A 16123-nucleotide genomic window follows, 5' to 3' on the forward strand; every position below is an offset into this window, starting at 1 on the left:
TTGATGCCCTATAATCATAGGTTGTAACGTTATTAAATTAACAAAAATATTATTGGAAATCAGACTCTCTTCTAAAAACTGGTGTATACTCAAGTACATGTCTGGACGGCACATCTAACTTATGGATTGGACATTGTCAACATCTTCTTCTGTCTATATTGGGATCGTCGTCGTGTTTATTGTGAAAGATTCCTTCGTTACTGCCTCGCATATGCTGAGCGTGGACTCTGACGCCATCTGTCAGTGAATTAACTTACTACTCTTGTGTACGGATTCTCTCACCAGAGCGCACATTATTCGCCTGACACCAACGCTTGTGTGGTCACCTTGTGAAAGAGTCTGTCTGCCATTGAGACTGGTCGAGTGCAGACGCTTGAGGCCATGGGTCAGTCATCGTCTGCCAAGGTGGGGAAAAATTCCGTAGGAGTCGGATGAATCCGATTTAAGAATCCCGCTTATGGATTAAATTGTTTCTTTAGTTGATAAGGTAATCTTAGAATGTAAAATTTACCAGTTAATTTAAACTGTTTTGTATGTGATTACCAGCATGTGTCAGCATGGGTAAGATATTATCGTATATCTCACCACTATTGTAAGTACTTCCTTTTAATATATTTTGTTTGCTCATGTAATTCTTTTATTATGTGTCATTTAGATTATTGCTGTGGGGCTTGTGGTGAGATTTTTGGGTTCGTATTATCTTTCTTTTACGCCGTTTGACCACCATTTTGGTGATATTAAATGACATGCCCATTGTTTGACCGGTAACTTTGAAACTCATTTTACTTATCCAAATTTTATTTTCCCTCTCTGATTATTATTCTTTCAGCTTTTTTATTGTGATTTCTTGTATTATTTCATTTGGTGCATGTATTATTTCTGTTAATGTTTGTGTTTGGTGTATATCTGGTATCCCTCGCCCTCATTCTTAATTTTTATTCTGGTCCTTTATTATGGTTTTATTAATTGCAGTTTTTTGATTCAGTAATTACCTCGTGTTGACCTATGCGCTGTGTAAATCACCATTTTCTTTCACCTTTTTTCTTCTTAAGATTTATTATTAATTTTGTGTTTCATAAATGTTAATTTCTCATGGATACTTTTATCTCCAAGTACTTAAAATTTATATTGTCTGATTATTATTATTATTTATTAGTTCACGTTTGATAAATTTTAATTTCTCTTTGTTATTTTAAAACGCGTTCAGTATTCTAAATATTTCGTATTGTTTTCCAAATATTAATATCCATGTAAGTCATTTAAAAGAATACGTTTATTCAATAATCATTAATGTATTCATAAGAAGGGTAGTTAAATTAAAATCCAATATTTGGTGGGGGTTTATGCATTCCATAGTGGAGTGTTTCAAGCATTTAATATCCTTTCTTAACTTCTCATTGTTGGTTTATTTTGCCTCCACTTTGTCCTATTACATAATGGTGTCATTGTTGCCTGACCTTGCTCATCTTTCTTTTGTTCATGCATGGGGATGCTGTTTTGTTTTTATCTTGGCGTGGGTTCATTGTTGATTCTCAGTGAGTATGGACGCATGGGTTACTGAGCCTGCTATTATTTCTACTTTATCGCCCATGTGATTTTATTTAGTTGGTTTACTAATCCGTTTGATTTTAACTTTGGGATTTCTATTTGAGTTATCTGTGACTGATATTTTTGTTTTGGGCTTCTTGTGTATTTGAAAATGTTTCTTCTGGATTGTCCTTACTTTTTCATCTCATTTGACCGTGTATGACCCTATGCCTCAGGTTATATTATGGGTGGGTGATACCTCCACTAGGAATTGTCATAAATTCTTCATGTTTATGCACCCTAGCTGTTCGTCCAACCTTTAGTTTTATTAAATTTTATTAAATGTTAAAATGTTGTTTAAAAATAGATGTAATTTATGGTGCATCCTTTCTAGATTTTGTTAGTTGAGAAAATTTATTTTAAATCCCTATATTTATTTTAGTTTCATCGATATATTTATTTTGCAGAAATTTTATTATATTATCACTAATTTGTTTCCTAATATTTTCAAATGTTCATTTACTTAAAATTTTCCCTTGAGTGTAATATATTCTTATGATTAATTATATGTTAAATTTAAAGTATACTGGTGTTTTCTTTGGTAGTTGTGCTCCGTATTATCCCGGGGTCAGGATTTTTTTTTTTTTTTTTTTTTTTAATGGAGTGGGTTTTCAGCACAGATTCCATTGCTTCCACTTGTGTCTGGGTAAGTTAATTTATTTTGGGTGTTTGTGTGTTGAATATTTTGTTCTTGCTCCTTTCCTTTTCCGCTGCTAATGTGACCCTATGGCGTTTGTTGAGTGTAAGGTCATTCCTTTTCTTCTTGGGGTTAAGTTCCAAGGTAATAAGTTTCATATTATTCTGTACTGAAGAACAATATAAAACATAATATAAATCAAAAGCTAAAAAGTTTCCACTTATTCAATACTATTTATTGTAACCTAAAATAGTTACATATATTTGATGAAACTAGTTCCAATACGGAATAATATGAAATGTATTACCTATGATTATAACGCCAACCAGGAAAAGAAAATAGCCTACTTAAAGTCAAAAAAGCAAAGTTAGGCAAAGACAAATTTCTTAAACAATGCCTAACACATTAATTGACCCCTAACTTTTTAAGGGTGAATTCTGATGACAGTCTCTAGCAAGGCCGAAACTAGTTTCATCAAATATGTGTAACTATTTTACATTACAATAAATAGCAATGAATAGGTGAACCTTTTAGCTTTTCCTTTATATTATTTGACGCCCTACAGGCGACCTGCACGTCTGTGAGGATGGGGCCCTACCTGTGATGAATTCCAATGCTGAAGATGGCAACACAAACCCAGCCCCTGAGGCATTGGAATTAACCCATGAAGGTTAAAATCCCCAACCCAGCTGGGAATTGAACCCAGAACCCTTTGAACCAAAGGCCAGCACACTAACCATTTAGCCATGGAGCTGGATGAAGAAAAACTAGTAAGTCTAGGACATGTTTCAAACCTTCTTGGGTCATCTTCAGCTAGTTTATATGAAATAAAAATCTTAAAATTTTCAAATTTAAATACGTGTATTCACCGCTACACATGGGAGGCTAGGGGTACCAGATCAATAATAGACTATATCTTAACAGACTTTGAATTCAGGAAATCTGTTAGGAATGTACGAGTTTTTCGGGGATTTTTCGATGATACAGACCACTATCTGATCTGTAGTGAACTAAGTATCTCTAGGTCTGGGGTAGAGAAAGTGAAATCTGTCTGCAAACGAATAAGGGTAGAAAATCTCCAGGATGAGGAAATTAGACAGAAGTACATGGATATGATTGGTGAGAAGTTTCGAACAGTAGACAGTAAACAGGTTCAGGATATAGAAAGAGAATGGGTGGTATAAAGGGATGTTGTAGTAGAAACAGCAAGGGAATGCCTAGGAACAACTGTGTGTAAAAATGGGAAAAGGCAAACATCTTGGTGGAATGATGAGGTGAGAGCACCTTGTAAACGTAAAATGAAGGCTTATCAGAAATGGCTCCAAACAAGGGCCGAGGCAGACAGGGATTTGTATGTAGATGAAAGAAACAGGGCGAAACAAATAGTTGTTAAATCCAAAAAGAAGTCATGGGAAGATTTTGGTAATAACCTGGAAAGGCAAGGTCAAGCAGCATGGAAACCTTTCTGAACAGTAATAAAGAATCTTAGGAAGGGAGGGAAAAAGGAAATGAACAGTGTTTTGAGTAATTCAGGTGAATGCATACCAGATCCCAGGGAACCACTGGAGAGGTGGAGGGAATATTTTGAACATCTTCTCAACGTAAAAGGAAATCATCTTGGTGGTGTTGTGAACAGCTAAGCTCATGGGGAGGAGGAAAATGATTGGTGAAATTACGCTTGAGGAAGTGGAAAGGATGGTAAATAAACTCCACTATCATAAAGCAGCAGGAATAGATGAAATTAGACCTGAAATGGTGAAATATAGTGGGAAGGCAGGGGTGAAATGGCTTCATAGAATAGTAAGATTAGCATGGAATGTTGGTAAGGTACCTTCAGATTGGACAAAAGCAGTAACTGCACCTACCTATAAGCAAGGGAACAGGAAGGATTGTAACAATTATCGAGGTATCTCATTGATTAGATATACCAGGCAAAGTATTCACTGGCATCCTGGAAGGGAGGGTGCAATCAGTCGTTGAGAGGAAGTTGGATGAAAACCAGTGTGGTTTCAGACTACAAGAGAGGCTGTCAGGATCAGATTTTCAGTATGCGCCAGGTAACTGAAAAATGCTACGAGAGGAATAGGCAGTTGTGTTTATGTTTTGTAGATCTAGAGAAAGGATATGACAGGGTACCGAGGGAATTCGCCATACTAGGGGACTATGGAATTAATGATTAATAATTAATTAATCAGAGGCATTCATATTTATATTATATTGGGCTTCAGTAAGAATTGATGGCAGAATGAGTTCTTGGTTCAGGGTACTTACAGGGTTTAGACAAGGCTGTAATCTTTCACCTTTGTTGTTTGTAGTTTACATGGATCATCTGCTGAAAGGTATAAAATGGCAGAGGAGGGATTCAGTTAGGTGGAAATGTAGTAAGCAGTCTGGCCTATGCTGACGACTTGGTCTTAATGGCAGATTGTGCCGAAAGCCTGCAGTCTAATATCTTGGAACTTGAAAATAGGTGTAATGAGTATGGTATGAAAATTAACCTTTTGAAGACTAAACTGATGTCAGTAGGTAAGCAATTCAACAGAATTGAAAGTCAGATTGGTGATGCAAAGCTAGAACAGGTCGATAATTTAGGTGGTGTGTTCTCCCAGGATGGTAATATAGTAAGTGAGATTGAATCAAGGTGTAGTAAAGCTAATGCAGTGGGCTCGCAGTTGCGATCAACAGTATTCTGTAAGAAGGAAGTCAGCTCCCGGACAAAACTATCTTTACATCGGTCTGTTTTCAGACCAACTTTGCTTTGCGGGAGCGAAAGCTGGGTGGACTCGGGATATCTTATTCATAAGTTAGAAGTAACAGACATGAAAGTAGCGAGAACGATTGCTGGTACAAATAGGTGGGAACAATGGCAGGAGGGTACTCGGAATGAGGAGATAAAGGCTAATTTAGGAATGATCTTGATGGATGAAGCTGTACACATAAACCGGCTTCGGTGGTGGGGTCATGTGAGGTGAATGGAGAAGGATAGGTTACCTAGGAGAATAATGGACTCTGTTATGGAGGGTAAAATAAGTAGACATAGACCAAGACGACAATGTTTAGACTCAGTTTGTAACAATTTAAAGATAAGAGGTATAGAACTAAATGAGGCCACAACACTAGTTGCAAACAGAGGATTATGGCGACGTTTAGTAAATTTCCAGAGGCTTGCAGACTGAACGCTGAAAGGCATAACAGTCTATAATGATAATGTATGTATGTAAATACGTGGATTAAAAAAAAACTGATGGCTGGAAAAGTTTAGTGCTGACATGTTAAATGTTTTTTTGAAACATCATGCATTGTTTTTGACAGTCTTGATAAATTCTAAAGTGAGAGCAAAGGGGGAGTGATGACGAATTATGGTCTATCTTGGTAGCTACAGTCCAATGAAATTACAAAAAAATGCCTGGATGGAGATGTTTCTTGTTATTCGTGTGGACTTTTTGTCATACAGAGTATATGGTAAAATGTGGGCACCAATATGGAGGCCGACAACAGAAGTGGATGCAGCTGCACTGACCAAGTTTTAGCTCTTATGATGCAAACCGAAGCAGACTTTCAAAACCATTTAACGTCATCAGCTGTCTTTATCCACTTCACTGCTGCTTATGACACTCTTGAGACACAGCTCGGTCTACAAATTGCTGAAGGTGATCCAAAACAGGGAAATTGCAGACTTAATTTCCAACATCCTCAGCGAACGAGAATATGAGGTGTTTCTGGGCGATTCCGAACGTTACAAAAGGAAATATTTTAAAAAAACAGTCAACAACAAGGTTCAAGTCAGCTCCACTCCTCTTCAATCTTTACAGCAACTTGCCATCAACTAGAGCCACCAAGTTCAACTGTGCTAATGACATAGTTCTGGTGGCACAAAGCAGCAATTTTGAAGAGAGAGAGAATATTCTTTTGACAGACTTGGAAAAAATGCCAACTTTCCTGTCTCCTGCTTCCACCTCACTAATCACCTGGCAAACTATGAACCAACTGTCTTATTAGGAGGACAAAAGAGTTCAGGTGCAATCCCTTTCCAAACTATCTCAGAGTCACCCTTGACAGATCCCTGAGCTACAAACACCACCTCACGAACCTCCCTCTTGAAGTTGCTTCAAGGAATAACATCATGCATAAACTCAGTGGCACTTCCTGGGAAGTCTCCACAGACTGCCTACACTTAAAACTTGTATCAGTGTCTTGCCTATTCTGCTGCAGAATATTGTGCTCTTGTGTGGTTGGAGAGTGCACATGTGCAAAAGGTAGATGCCAAGTTCAACAATACAAAGTGACATTAACACTGGTACCATGAAGTTCACCCCATGCCACGTTCCACCCCCACACCTAAAGAGGAAGCAAGTGGTGCTGAAAGAAGTAAAGAAAATTTGGATAACACCCTCATTTCCACTTCATCAGGGTACAAACCAATCATGGACATTGTACTGTGTCAGCAGTGAAGTGGGGTATAAATCAGTTAGCTGCCTGTGTCTGTGGAAATGACAACCAGATCATCAGCTATATTCCATTTCAATGTACTGCCAGGTCTTAGGCAGGCAAAAGAGAAGAGTTCATTGATGTCACCAGTGAGGCAGTTATCTGGCTGAAGAATCTTGACTGTCAGGCATGAGGGCTCCTACACCATGATCCACTGAATTCTCTCCTTTTTATTCATAAAACATATATCTTCTTCAATTTTACATCATCTACATGCTTTACATCTCATACACTAAACATATTAAATCAGAAATTCTGTCGCCCACCATATCAGCAGCTTAGATTTCATGAGATAGCCTGTATCGCTGCTGGCAGACTCATGGTGTACTGCTTTGACAATAACCAAAGCTGGAAGGATGAGTGGTCAATGAAGACTTCTAGAACAGCCTCACATGCCCTACATCAGACGATGAAGCTAATGGCTGCCGTCTGAACAGATTGAGAACCAAGCACAGTCGACAAAACTACCTTTGTCATAAATAGGGATCGAGGGAGTCTGCAGTATGCAATTGTGGTGAGGAAGAGCAAACCAATAAAAAACATATTATTCAATACTGCCCTCTGCATGCCTATCCTGGAAGCCCTAATGACATTTACATTCTATCTTGATGTTGAAAATCCGCAGCCTGCTTCCAGTTATTTGACCAGGTCAGGAATGAAATTAATGAAGCCTCCACCTAGTCGCAAGGATACAAAATGTGCCAGCTGCCAAAGCCTGTCACACTCCTCTGGGGCACTTCATTACCTATATGCAAAAAAAATTTACTATGGCAGTAGTACCATATAAAGGTTCTTTATATTTAAATAATTTGGGTTTAAAGATATACTGTATTTGCTAGGCTTATTATTACCACTAGATACAGACCTTGAAATGGTGTAGGACATACAGTAGAAGTCCACTAGAGTGAGAATTCATAATGGTGGCAAATTTACTCACTATAGCGGATTGTCTTTATATCCGATTTTACATAAAAAATGTCTAGTAAAAAACCTGCATGCAATAAATCAGTTTGAAATGGCAATTGCTGAAAGGCATAACAGTCTTTAATGATAATGTACGTTTGTATGAATGAAAATCTGGGATCCCTGTATGCCCTACACATCAATACCTGTGAGTCACTTATAAATTCATCTAACAGACAACATAATCTCACCTGTCTGGTTGACTATTAAAACATCCAGGACAATATCATACTGGTTAACATGTACATATGCCTCTGCATATACAGGATCAGAGAAGCCAGTCAGCTGTGTCACCTTGTTTAATTTACTGGATATGGAAAGGTCACCAGTTCCCACTCCTGCTGGACCACCTAATCCATCCCTGCGACCTCCATCCAATGCCTGACTCAGGCTAAGCTCAAATACATTCTCTGATCCACCCAGTTCACCTCCACGACTGCTGGACAATTGCAGAAATGAAATGGGATCATCCACTTGGATCACTGAACCAGGTTTTTCCTTTGCCTATAAGAAATCAAAGAAAATATATTCAATCTATATCAGTTATTTCATAGAAAATTAATCTATAGTGTAAGACAATTAGGGAAAAACTTCACTGCCACAGCTAAGATGATTAAAATCATCAACCTATGACAGACAATTCTTGCATTAACAGTAACTTTTCAAGAGAGAGTACAGAAGAAAGGAAATCTAGAATTTCCACCTCTATTCAAGATAAAAAAGTTGTGAGAGGTTATTATAATATCATAAATATTCACCTAGCACTACAACAAATACACTATCTCACAATTAAGCAATACTGACTATGGCCAACTCCTACACCACATACACATCATGGTGACTGTCTGGGACAGAAGTAAGACTCTCTTAACAAGCATATTTACTGCAAACCCTCAGTTACCGTGATGCAGACACCCAAAGAGTCAAGTGCAGGAAACAAATTTAAGTTTATGCTCAAATACTGGAAGAGAAGGGGAGAGATGATAATGTGTTGATGGAGGCAAGATAAACAAGAACTGGAACAGGGTGGAACAGCAAGATGGAATTTTTAACCAATTTGTTGTTCATTTGATCCTCCCATCCAATGCATTAATTTTAGAAAGGTTTTAACACTTACTGGCTCTTTCTCTGAAATAAGAGAGGATGACATTTACCTGACAAATCAAAGTACTTCACAGTATCTCGAATAGTAATTTAGACGTCCAACTGGCCCTAATAATTAGAAATAATGAGGCTATATGAAAAAAAAACCTCTTATTGCTCCAAATATCATGAATTGTCTTCTAAGCTTCAAAGATCTCACTTCTTCAAGAGCTAAGGTTCTATCTTAACTGAAAAGTATCTGGCTTACTTTTTGAGTGGATGCTTCCTCCTCTGATTTTGCAGTTAACATGCTGGACAGAGCTTTCCTACAATCTTCATTAAAAATATTGACTATGGTGGGTGATCTATCAGACAGAACACGAAGGCATAGGTACAATCTATCAGCATCATCATTTGTCATTGCCTTGGTTGGAAGACCTGTAATGAAGAATGGTATTATGTGATTAGAGTCTAACACTCATACCAAAAGACATACAATATACACAGAGAAAGGTGAACAACATTCACACAAAAAAAAGTATAGATATGGTCAAAATCATTCTCAGATATGAGGCATGTTTTTTTACGTAAGTACTATTTTGATATAGAAAAAAATGTGATTTTTAATTATTATTTTTTAATGTAAACCTGTACCTTAACTACTTCTTAACATAAGTTCCAAACATATTAAGGCACTTATATTGTGAAACCAGCTTCTGAATTCCATCCTCATAGAAATCTGCCACCTGATGTGCCAGACACTGCAGCACTGTCGTTTTAGGTCGTCGTCGTCATCATCATCATCATCCTCCTCGTAGTAGCACTGATTGCTTTCTTTACTAATGCTAACTTGCAGTTTAAATCAGGTTCACTTTTCTTGTCATTGGTTATTTTACTTCTTAGTTACCAAAATTCCCATACTTCCTTAATGATTTAATTTCTTAATCTTGCATTATGTGCTTCACCTAACCTTACTCTATTACATTCCATCGCTTTTGTTTTGCATTTACAATAGAAGTCTGTTATAGCGAGAATTCATAACGGCGAAAAATTTACTTGCTATAACGGATTGTCATTATATCCAATTTTTCGTAAAAGTCGGGAAAAACCCATACAAAATAAAATCGGTATGAAACGGCAATCAGTTTGTACAAAACTTGGATTTTCGCGGATGATATCCACACTACGGCATGCTTGTTTGATATTTTTCTAAATCCGATACAACGTGAAAGTGTGTGCTTAATTTCATTCTGAAAAACTTATAGTATCACTCCAGAGGCCTCTGTGGCAAACATCCCAGTTTTCTTCTTCAAACAGCATCACCTAACCCAACCGTATATTTATCATGAAAACATATTTCAAGCACATGTAGAGAAATTATAACCTACGAATTTACATCGGGACAGCCTTTCCAAGATTTAACTAGACACAAGAAAATATAAACTATCCTCTAAATCAGAGATGTACTCTGCCATATCTTGAAGTGTACCCCATTCTTACTTAATTTCAGTACATAAAATTAAAAATTAAGCGATCGTTTACGCCAGCCTTTATTTCTAATGAGTTAGCAACTGCTACCGGCCACATTATTTGTGCATTTATTACGAAAATGTATTCTTCTCTTTCTTTTCTGATTTTCTTTACGGAACAGCACTTGACAGGTATTACTAATTGACTCCGATATCACCTTCGAACGTCAAATGTCGAGGAGAGAGCTCGCAAGTGTACATAGCGAGGAAACGATACGGTACCGAAGATGACTGAGCGCATTTTGTGGCAAATGTTTCAATTTTCTTATTCAAACAGCGTCACCTAACGTAACTTAACCGTACTATATGTATCATGAAAACATATTCCAAGTGCTAGTTAGAGAAATGATAACATTCTCGCTATAAATTCAGATGGGAATAGCCTCACCAGACACGAGAAAATATAATCCAACCTCAGAAATCAGTGATGTGCCCTGCCATCTCTTGAGGTGTATCGCTTTCTTATTTAATTTCAGTGTAGAGTATTAAAATTAAGCGATCGTTTACTTAGCCTTTATTTCTAACGAGTTAACAGCTACTGTTGACCAAGGTATTTACGTATTTATTGCAGAAACATGTTCTCCTCTTTCATTGGTAGTTTCTTTTGTGGAACAGCAGTTGATGGGTAAACGACTCTGACATCACCTTAGAATGTCTACGAGAGAGCTCACGAGTACACACAGCGAGAAAAACGACACCGTACCAAGATGATCGATCACATTTTGTGGCAAACGTTTCAGTTTTCTTATTCAAACAGCATCATCTTACCTAACATATAAGCATCACGAAAACATATTTCAAGGGCCAGTGGAGAAATGATCTCTGAAATTTAACCAGATGCAAAAAATATATAAAACTAATCTCTGAAATCAATGATGCATTCTGCCATATCTTGAGGTATATCCCATTCTTGGTTAATTACAGTATTTAGCATTAAAATTACACAATCGTTTATTTCAGCTTTTATTTTTAAGAGATAACAACAACTATTGGACATGTTATTTACGCATTTATTACGAAAACATGTTCTCCTCTTTCATTTCCATTTTGCTTAACGGAACAGCAGTCAACGGGTATTACTAATCGACTCCGACTTTGCCTTTGAATGCTGACAAGAGACCTTGCTGGTGGACATAGCGAGGAAACGATACTGAAGATGATCGATCACAGGCAAAATAATCCCTGGGTGCATAAATGTCAGCGATAGAAAGAATCCTGCACGCTTAATTGCTCGTAATAACGGATGCATCAGTGATAGGGCTCTCGCTGTAACCGAAGGATAATATATAGTTTAATATAGGAATTTGAAGGGGACAGACAAAAACTGTTGTTATAGCGGGATTCTTGTCATATGCCGTACTCATTATAGCGGACTTCTACTGTATTTCTTTTCATTCTGCACTCAGATTTCAAAACTGTATCCATTCCATTCAACATCTCTTCCAAATCTTCCTATAATTCACTACACATTTCAGATAAAATTTAATGTTGGTCTGTTTCAAACCTTGTATATCAAATAAATTGGTTTTACATTCCACTTACTACATATTTACGGGTTATGGAGGTGCCGGAATTTTTTCCTATAGGCAATCTTTTACACGATGGTAAATCTAGCAACACGAGGCCAACATGTCTCAGCATCTTCAAATTCCACTGGACTGCGCCAGGATCGAACACGCCAAGTTGGGCTCAGAAGACCAACACTCTACTGCCAGAACTACTCACCTTAGCAATCAACTATTTTGACATGACAACAACATGGCAATGTATTGTAAGTTGAGAAGTTTTAGCGCAATAATTGAGAAACATTATTGATGGTGACAATCACGCCACCAGTATTGCTGTTTCCCACTTCTAGACAGTAACATTTTTCTTTTACAACTTGCCTTACGTCGCACCGACACAGATAGGTCTTATATGATGATGGGATAGGAAAGGCCTAGGAGTGGGAAGGAATCAGCTGCAGCCTTAATTAAGGTACAACCCCAGCATTTGCCTGGTGTGAAAATAGGAAACCATCTTCAGGGCTCCCAACAGTGGGGCCCAAACCCACTATCTCCCGGATGCAAGCTCACAGCTGCACGGCCAACTCGCCCAGTGGAACAAGAACAACCACAGACCGTTGTCTTAAGGTTTTTCAGTGTAAATTCTCACGCCACATATTTTTGTCGACATTACAGCTTTTCTACAACAGTTAGTCTCACTTCTATGTCAGGCCGTAATGGCTCTTTCTCCTGAAAATGCAGAAAATGCCATGGCATTAGTGGAAGATGGACGCAGTATACACTACGTGGCAGTTGTTACAGGCACGTCTTGTTCTAACATGTACAGAACGATTAAGAGATATAGAGGGGACAATATCTACACCAGAAGGCCTGGTTCTGGTCGTAGGATAAATACTACCGAGTACGGTGATTGCTTTTTCATAATGCAAGTTTCTTGTGATCGACATACAACAGCTGTAGAGGCCAGAAATTGTTTTCATCAAGTACAAGGCATGAACTACAGTGAAAGGACAGTAAGAAGGAGGTTGTGTGAAGCAGATTTGCAGTCTAAGAGTCCGCCACAGGACCTCTCCCTACACGTGAGCACTATGCCTCCAGACGCAATTCACCAACGCCATTTACAGATGAATCCAGATTCTATTTGAGAGCACCAGATGAAAGAGAGTTTCGAGAAGGCCCAAGGAACATATATCATGCTGCAATTTTTGAGGCCCTGTCATAGTCAGGACTGGGATTACCATTGATGCACCCACAGAACTAATGTTCATCAAAAATGAGAGTCTGACAGCCCACCAATACATTGGGGAGATTTTAGTGGATTGCATGGTGCCTTTTGCACTTACCATGGAGAACTTTATCCTAATGCATGACAAGACTCAACTACGCATTGCCATTTGTGCATGTAAGTACCTGAACGATGGCAGGATTGAGCATACGGCATGACCTGCTTGTAGTCCCAACCTAAACCTAGTAGAGCACATCTGGAACATTCTTGGGAGATGTGCTAGGAATCGTTCCCCTGTCACACTGCCTCAACTTCGGGGTACAGTCCAGGCAGAATGGGATCTCATATCGCAAAAGAACATCCAAGATTACATCCTAAGGCTACAGGTGGCAATAACCATTATTGAGGTAACAGAAATGTGTTGCAAACAAGTGGGCATGGACTGCCATACAACAGCACAGATTTGACATTTCCAAATTCATGATGGTGCAATGTTATGATAATCACATTGATAATGTTTCTCAAGTATTGCGCACAAACTTTTCAAATGGACTAATGGTGCACTCTTATGATAATCAATTGTAACCTGACAAACCCCCGTCAGATAATAATATTATTATTATTATTATTATTATTTAATGTGTATCTTTCAAATATGTGTATTTAGCCGTCGCGGCATGGTAACTCTTATAGGAACTCTCATTATTATGGATACTCTCTAAATTTTATATACTCTCTATATTTTATTTGGGACTAGTGTGTTTCAATCACTCAGTTTATCTCCCGGTTGTGTACGTGACGATTCTCCGAGCGGGTGTTTACGTGTTGACGGAGCTGAGGTGGAAAATTCCAGGAACTGAGCTATTTTAGAATGTCGTTGTATGGGCTTGGACTAGCATGGAGCAAGCTAGCGTCTGGTCAAGGATTCTCAAGTTGTAGCTTGCGGTGCGCATATGTGATACTTGTTTTCGTTCGGAGTGTAATAAGAGGTGTTTTGAACGAGTTGTGGGAAGATGTACCAAGCCATGTTGGGAGTTTGAAATCTGCTGTTGACGGAACCAGGGAGAGAGATGCTGGAGTGTGACAACATTCTATGATTATGAATGTCTACATAAAGTAACGTGTTGAGCCTTTTCCAAACTATATCAACGCTATCAGCAAAGTGGAGTCCATTCTTGTAAAAATAGTCATGACTGCGTGTGAAAATTTTGCATTTCCGAATAAACTAAGTACCAATTACTGAGAGAGAGTTACTTCATAATTAAGACATTAATTATTTATACCAATATTCTGTTTATTTTGTTATATATGTTCAAGGGGAGATCACGAAGAGCTATGCTCAGATTTCAAGGTAAATACTGGTTTAATTGACCAAGTAAATTGTATGAGATTAAGATATATTCTGTTTAATTTCTATGGGTGGGGGAAATTACCAGATGGACTCCTTTTCCAATATTATTTTTCAGGTATCAAGTGATTCAGATCTCCTTGTCACAAGGCAACGACCCTGAAGATGAGTTTCAACAGCCGGCAGTTTTAAGAATTATTTATTTATTTATTTATTTATTTATTTATTTATTTATTTATATATTTTGATGGCTCCCAAACTCCTTTATTCATTATCAGTTATTATTTATTTAATAGCAAGATTTCACAATCACAATCACATTCAATAATATTTCTCAAGTATTGTGCTGAAACTTTTCAAGTGGGCCGATTAATTTCGGATACACTGCCACACTGTTGTAATATATTTGAATTTTACAAGGTTTCAAATGAACTAAAATTATGTCAAATACGTAGTGTTTCTCCTTTTTCTGTATGTCAATGTACTTTGCTATTTTATTATTAGCATAGATTATTCCAGTATTCTTTATTTTTGTTTACTGATATGACAGAAGATAGAGAAGGAATGAACTGGAAATCAGTAGTTGACAAGATATTCCTGGATAGATAACACTAGAGGAGGTACATTCACATCACTATCTAGCAACCTAGAAATTTTTTATATATATATTTTTTTTTTTACAAGTTGTTTTACGCCACACCAACACAGATAGGTCTTATGGCGACGATGGAACAGGAGAGGGCTAGGAGCATGAAGGAAGCAGTCGTGGCCTTAATTAAGGTACAGCCCTTAAGCGACTGCAGCTATCGAGCTCGGTTCTCTCTGCAAATTGCCCATGTAGCTAAGATATTTGAGACAGTATTTGAAGGAAGACTGAGGAGGAAGCTAGAAGGAGAAATGGAAGAAGAACAGTATGGTTTTTGGAAAGACAGATCAACGTTTGATCTGATCTTTACATTAAGACATACGATGGAGAAAAGATGGGAGTTTGGAAAAGAGATAGTGATGACATTTACTGACATTGACAAACCTTGTGACAGTGTCCCCAGACAGTTGGTATGGGACACATTAAGGAAAAAACAAATTAACAGAGTGGAAGTGCAAATGATAAAAGCTATGTACAAAAATTGTGTTAGTAGTGTGAAGACCAGTATAGGAAAAACAAAATGGTTTAAAGTTGAAATTGGATGAAATTCATAAGAAGATTGGAAAGACAAGCAACAAAAGCCATGTTGTTTGCAGATGATATAGTGATATGGGGTGAGGATGAAACAGAAGTGCAAAAACAAGTAGATGTATGGAATCAAGAGATAGAAAAAATTGGGATGAAAGTAAGCACAGATAAAAGTAAACCAATAGTGATGACAAGGGGAAGGAAAGGAGGAAGGAAGAAAGAGGAAAGATAAAACTGAATGGTAAAATTCTGGAAGTGGTTAAAAGTTTCCAGTACTTGGGAAGTGTGATCACAGAAGATGGAAAGATAACCAAGGAAATTGGGAAGAGAATGCTGTTTGCTTGTTGAAGAGTAGGAGGTATTTTGTGGAACCAAGATGTCCCAAAGAAATGTAAGAAAGTATTATATTCAACCTATTATGAACCCATACTAACCTATGCAGCTGGATCGTGGACTACAACAAAACAAGAGGAGAGTGGAATACAGACAGCAGAGATGAAATTCCTAAGAGGTATCGAGGGCAAGACCAGAATGGATAGATTTAGAAATGAAGAGATAAGGAAATGGACAGGAATCTTGAAACT

General features: G+C 37.7%; 1 protein-coding gene across 3 annotated transcripts in view; it reads right to left on the reverse strand.

Annotated features, from left to right (window-relative positions):
• betaCOP (coatomer subunit beta) overlaps window positions 1-16123 on the reverse strand; it is a 94940-nt gene that overhangs the window by 8830 nt on the left and 69987 nt on the right. For all 3 annotated transcript variants that reach the window (XM_067143552.2, XM_067143553.2, XM_067143551.2), the window contains exons 13-14: window positions 9027-9196; window positions 7867-8179 (exon numbers count right to left, since the gene is read on the reverse strand). In XM_067143552.2, the coding sequence (XP_066999653.1) occupies window positions 7867-8179; window positions 9027-9196 (483 nt within the window). The remainder of the gene's footprint in view (window positions 1-7866; window positions 8180-9026; window positions 9197-16123) is intronic.

Source organism: Anabrus simplex, chromosome 3 (assembly GCF_040414725.1).
Source record: "Anabrus simplex isolate iqAnaSimp1 chromosome 3, ASM4041472v1, whole genome shotgun sequence".
In the NCBI taxonomy this organism is placed as follows: domain Eukaryota; kingdom Metazoa; phylum Arthropoda; class Insecta; order Orthoptera; family Tettigoniidae; genus Anabrus; species Anabrus simplex.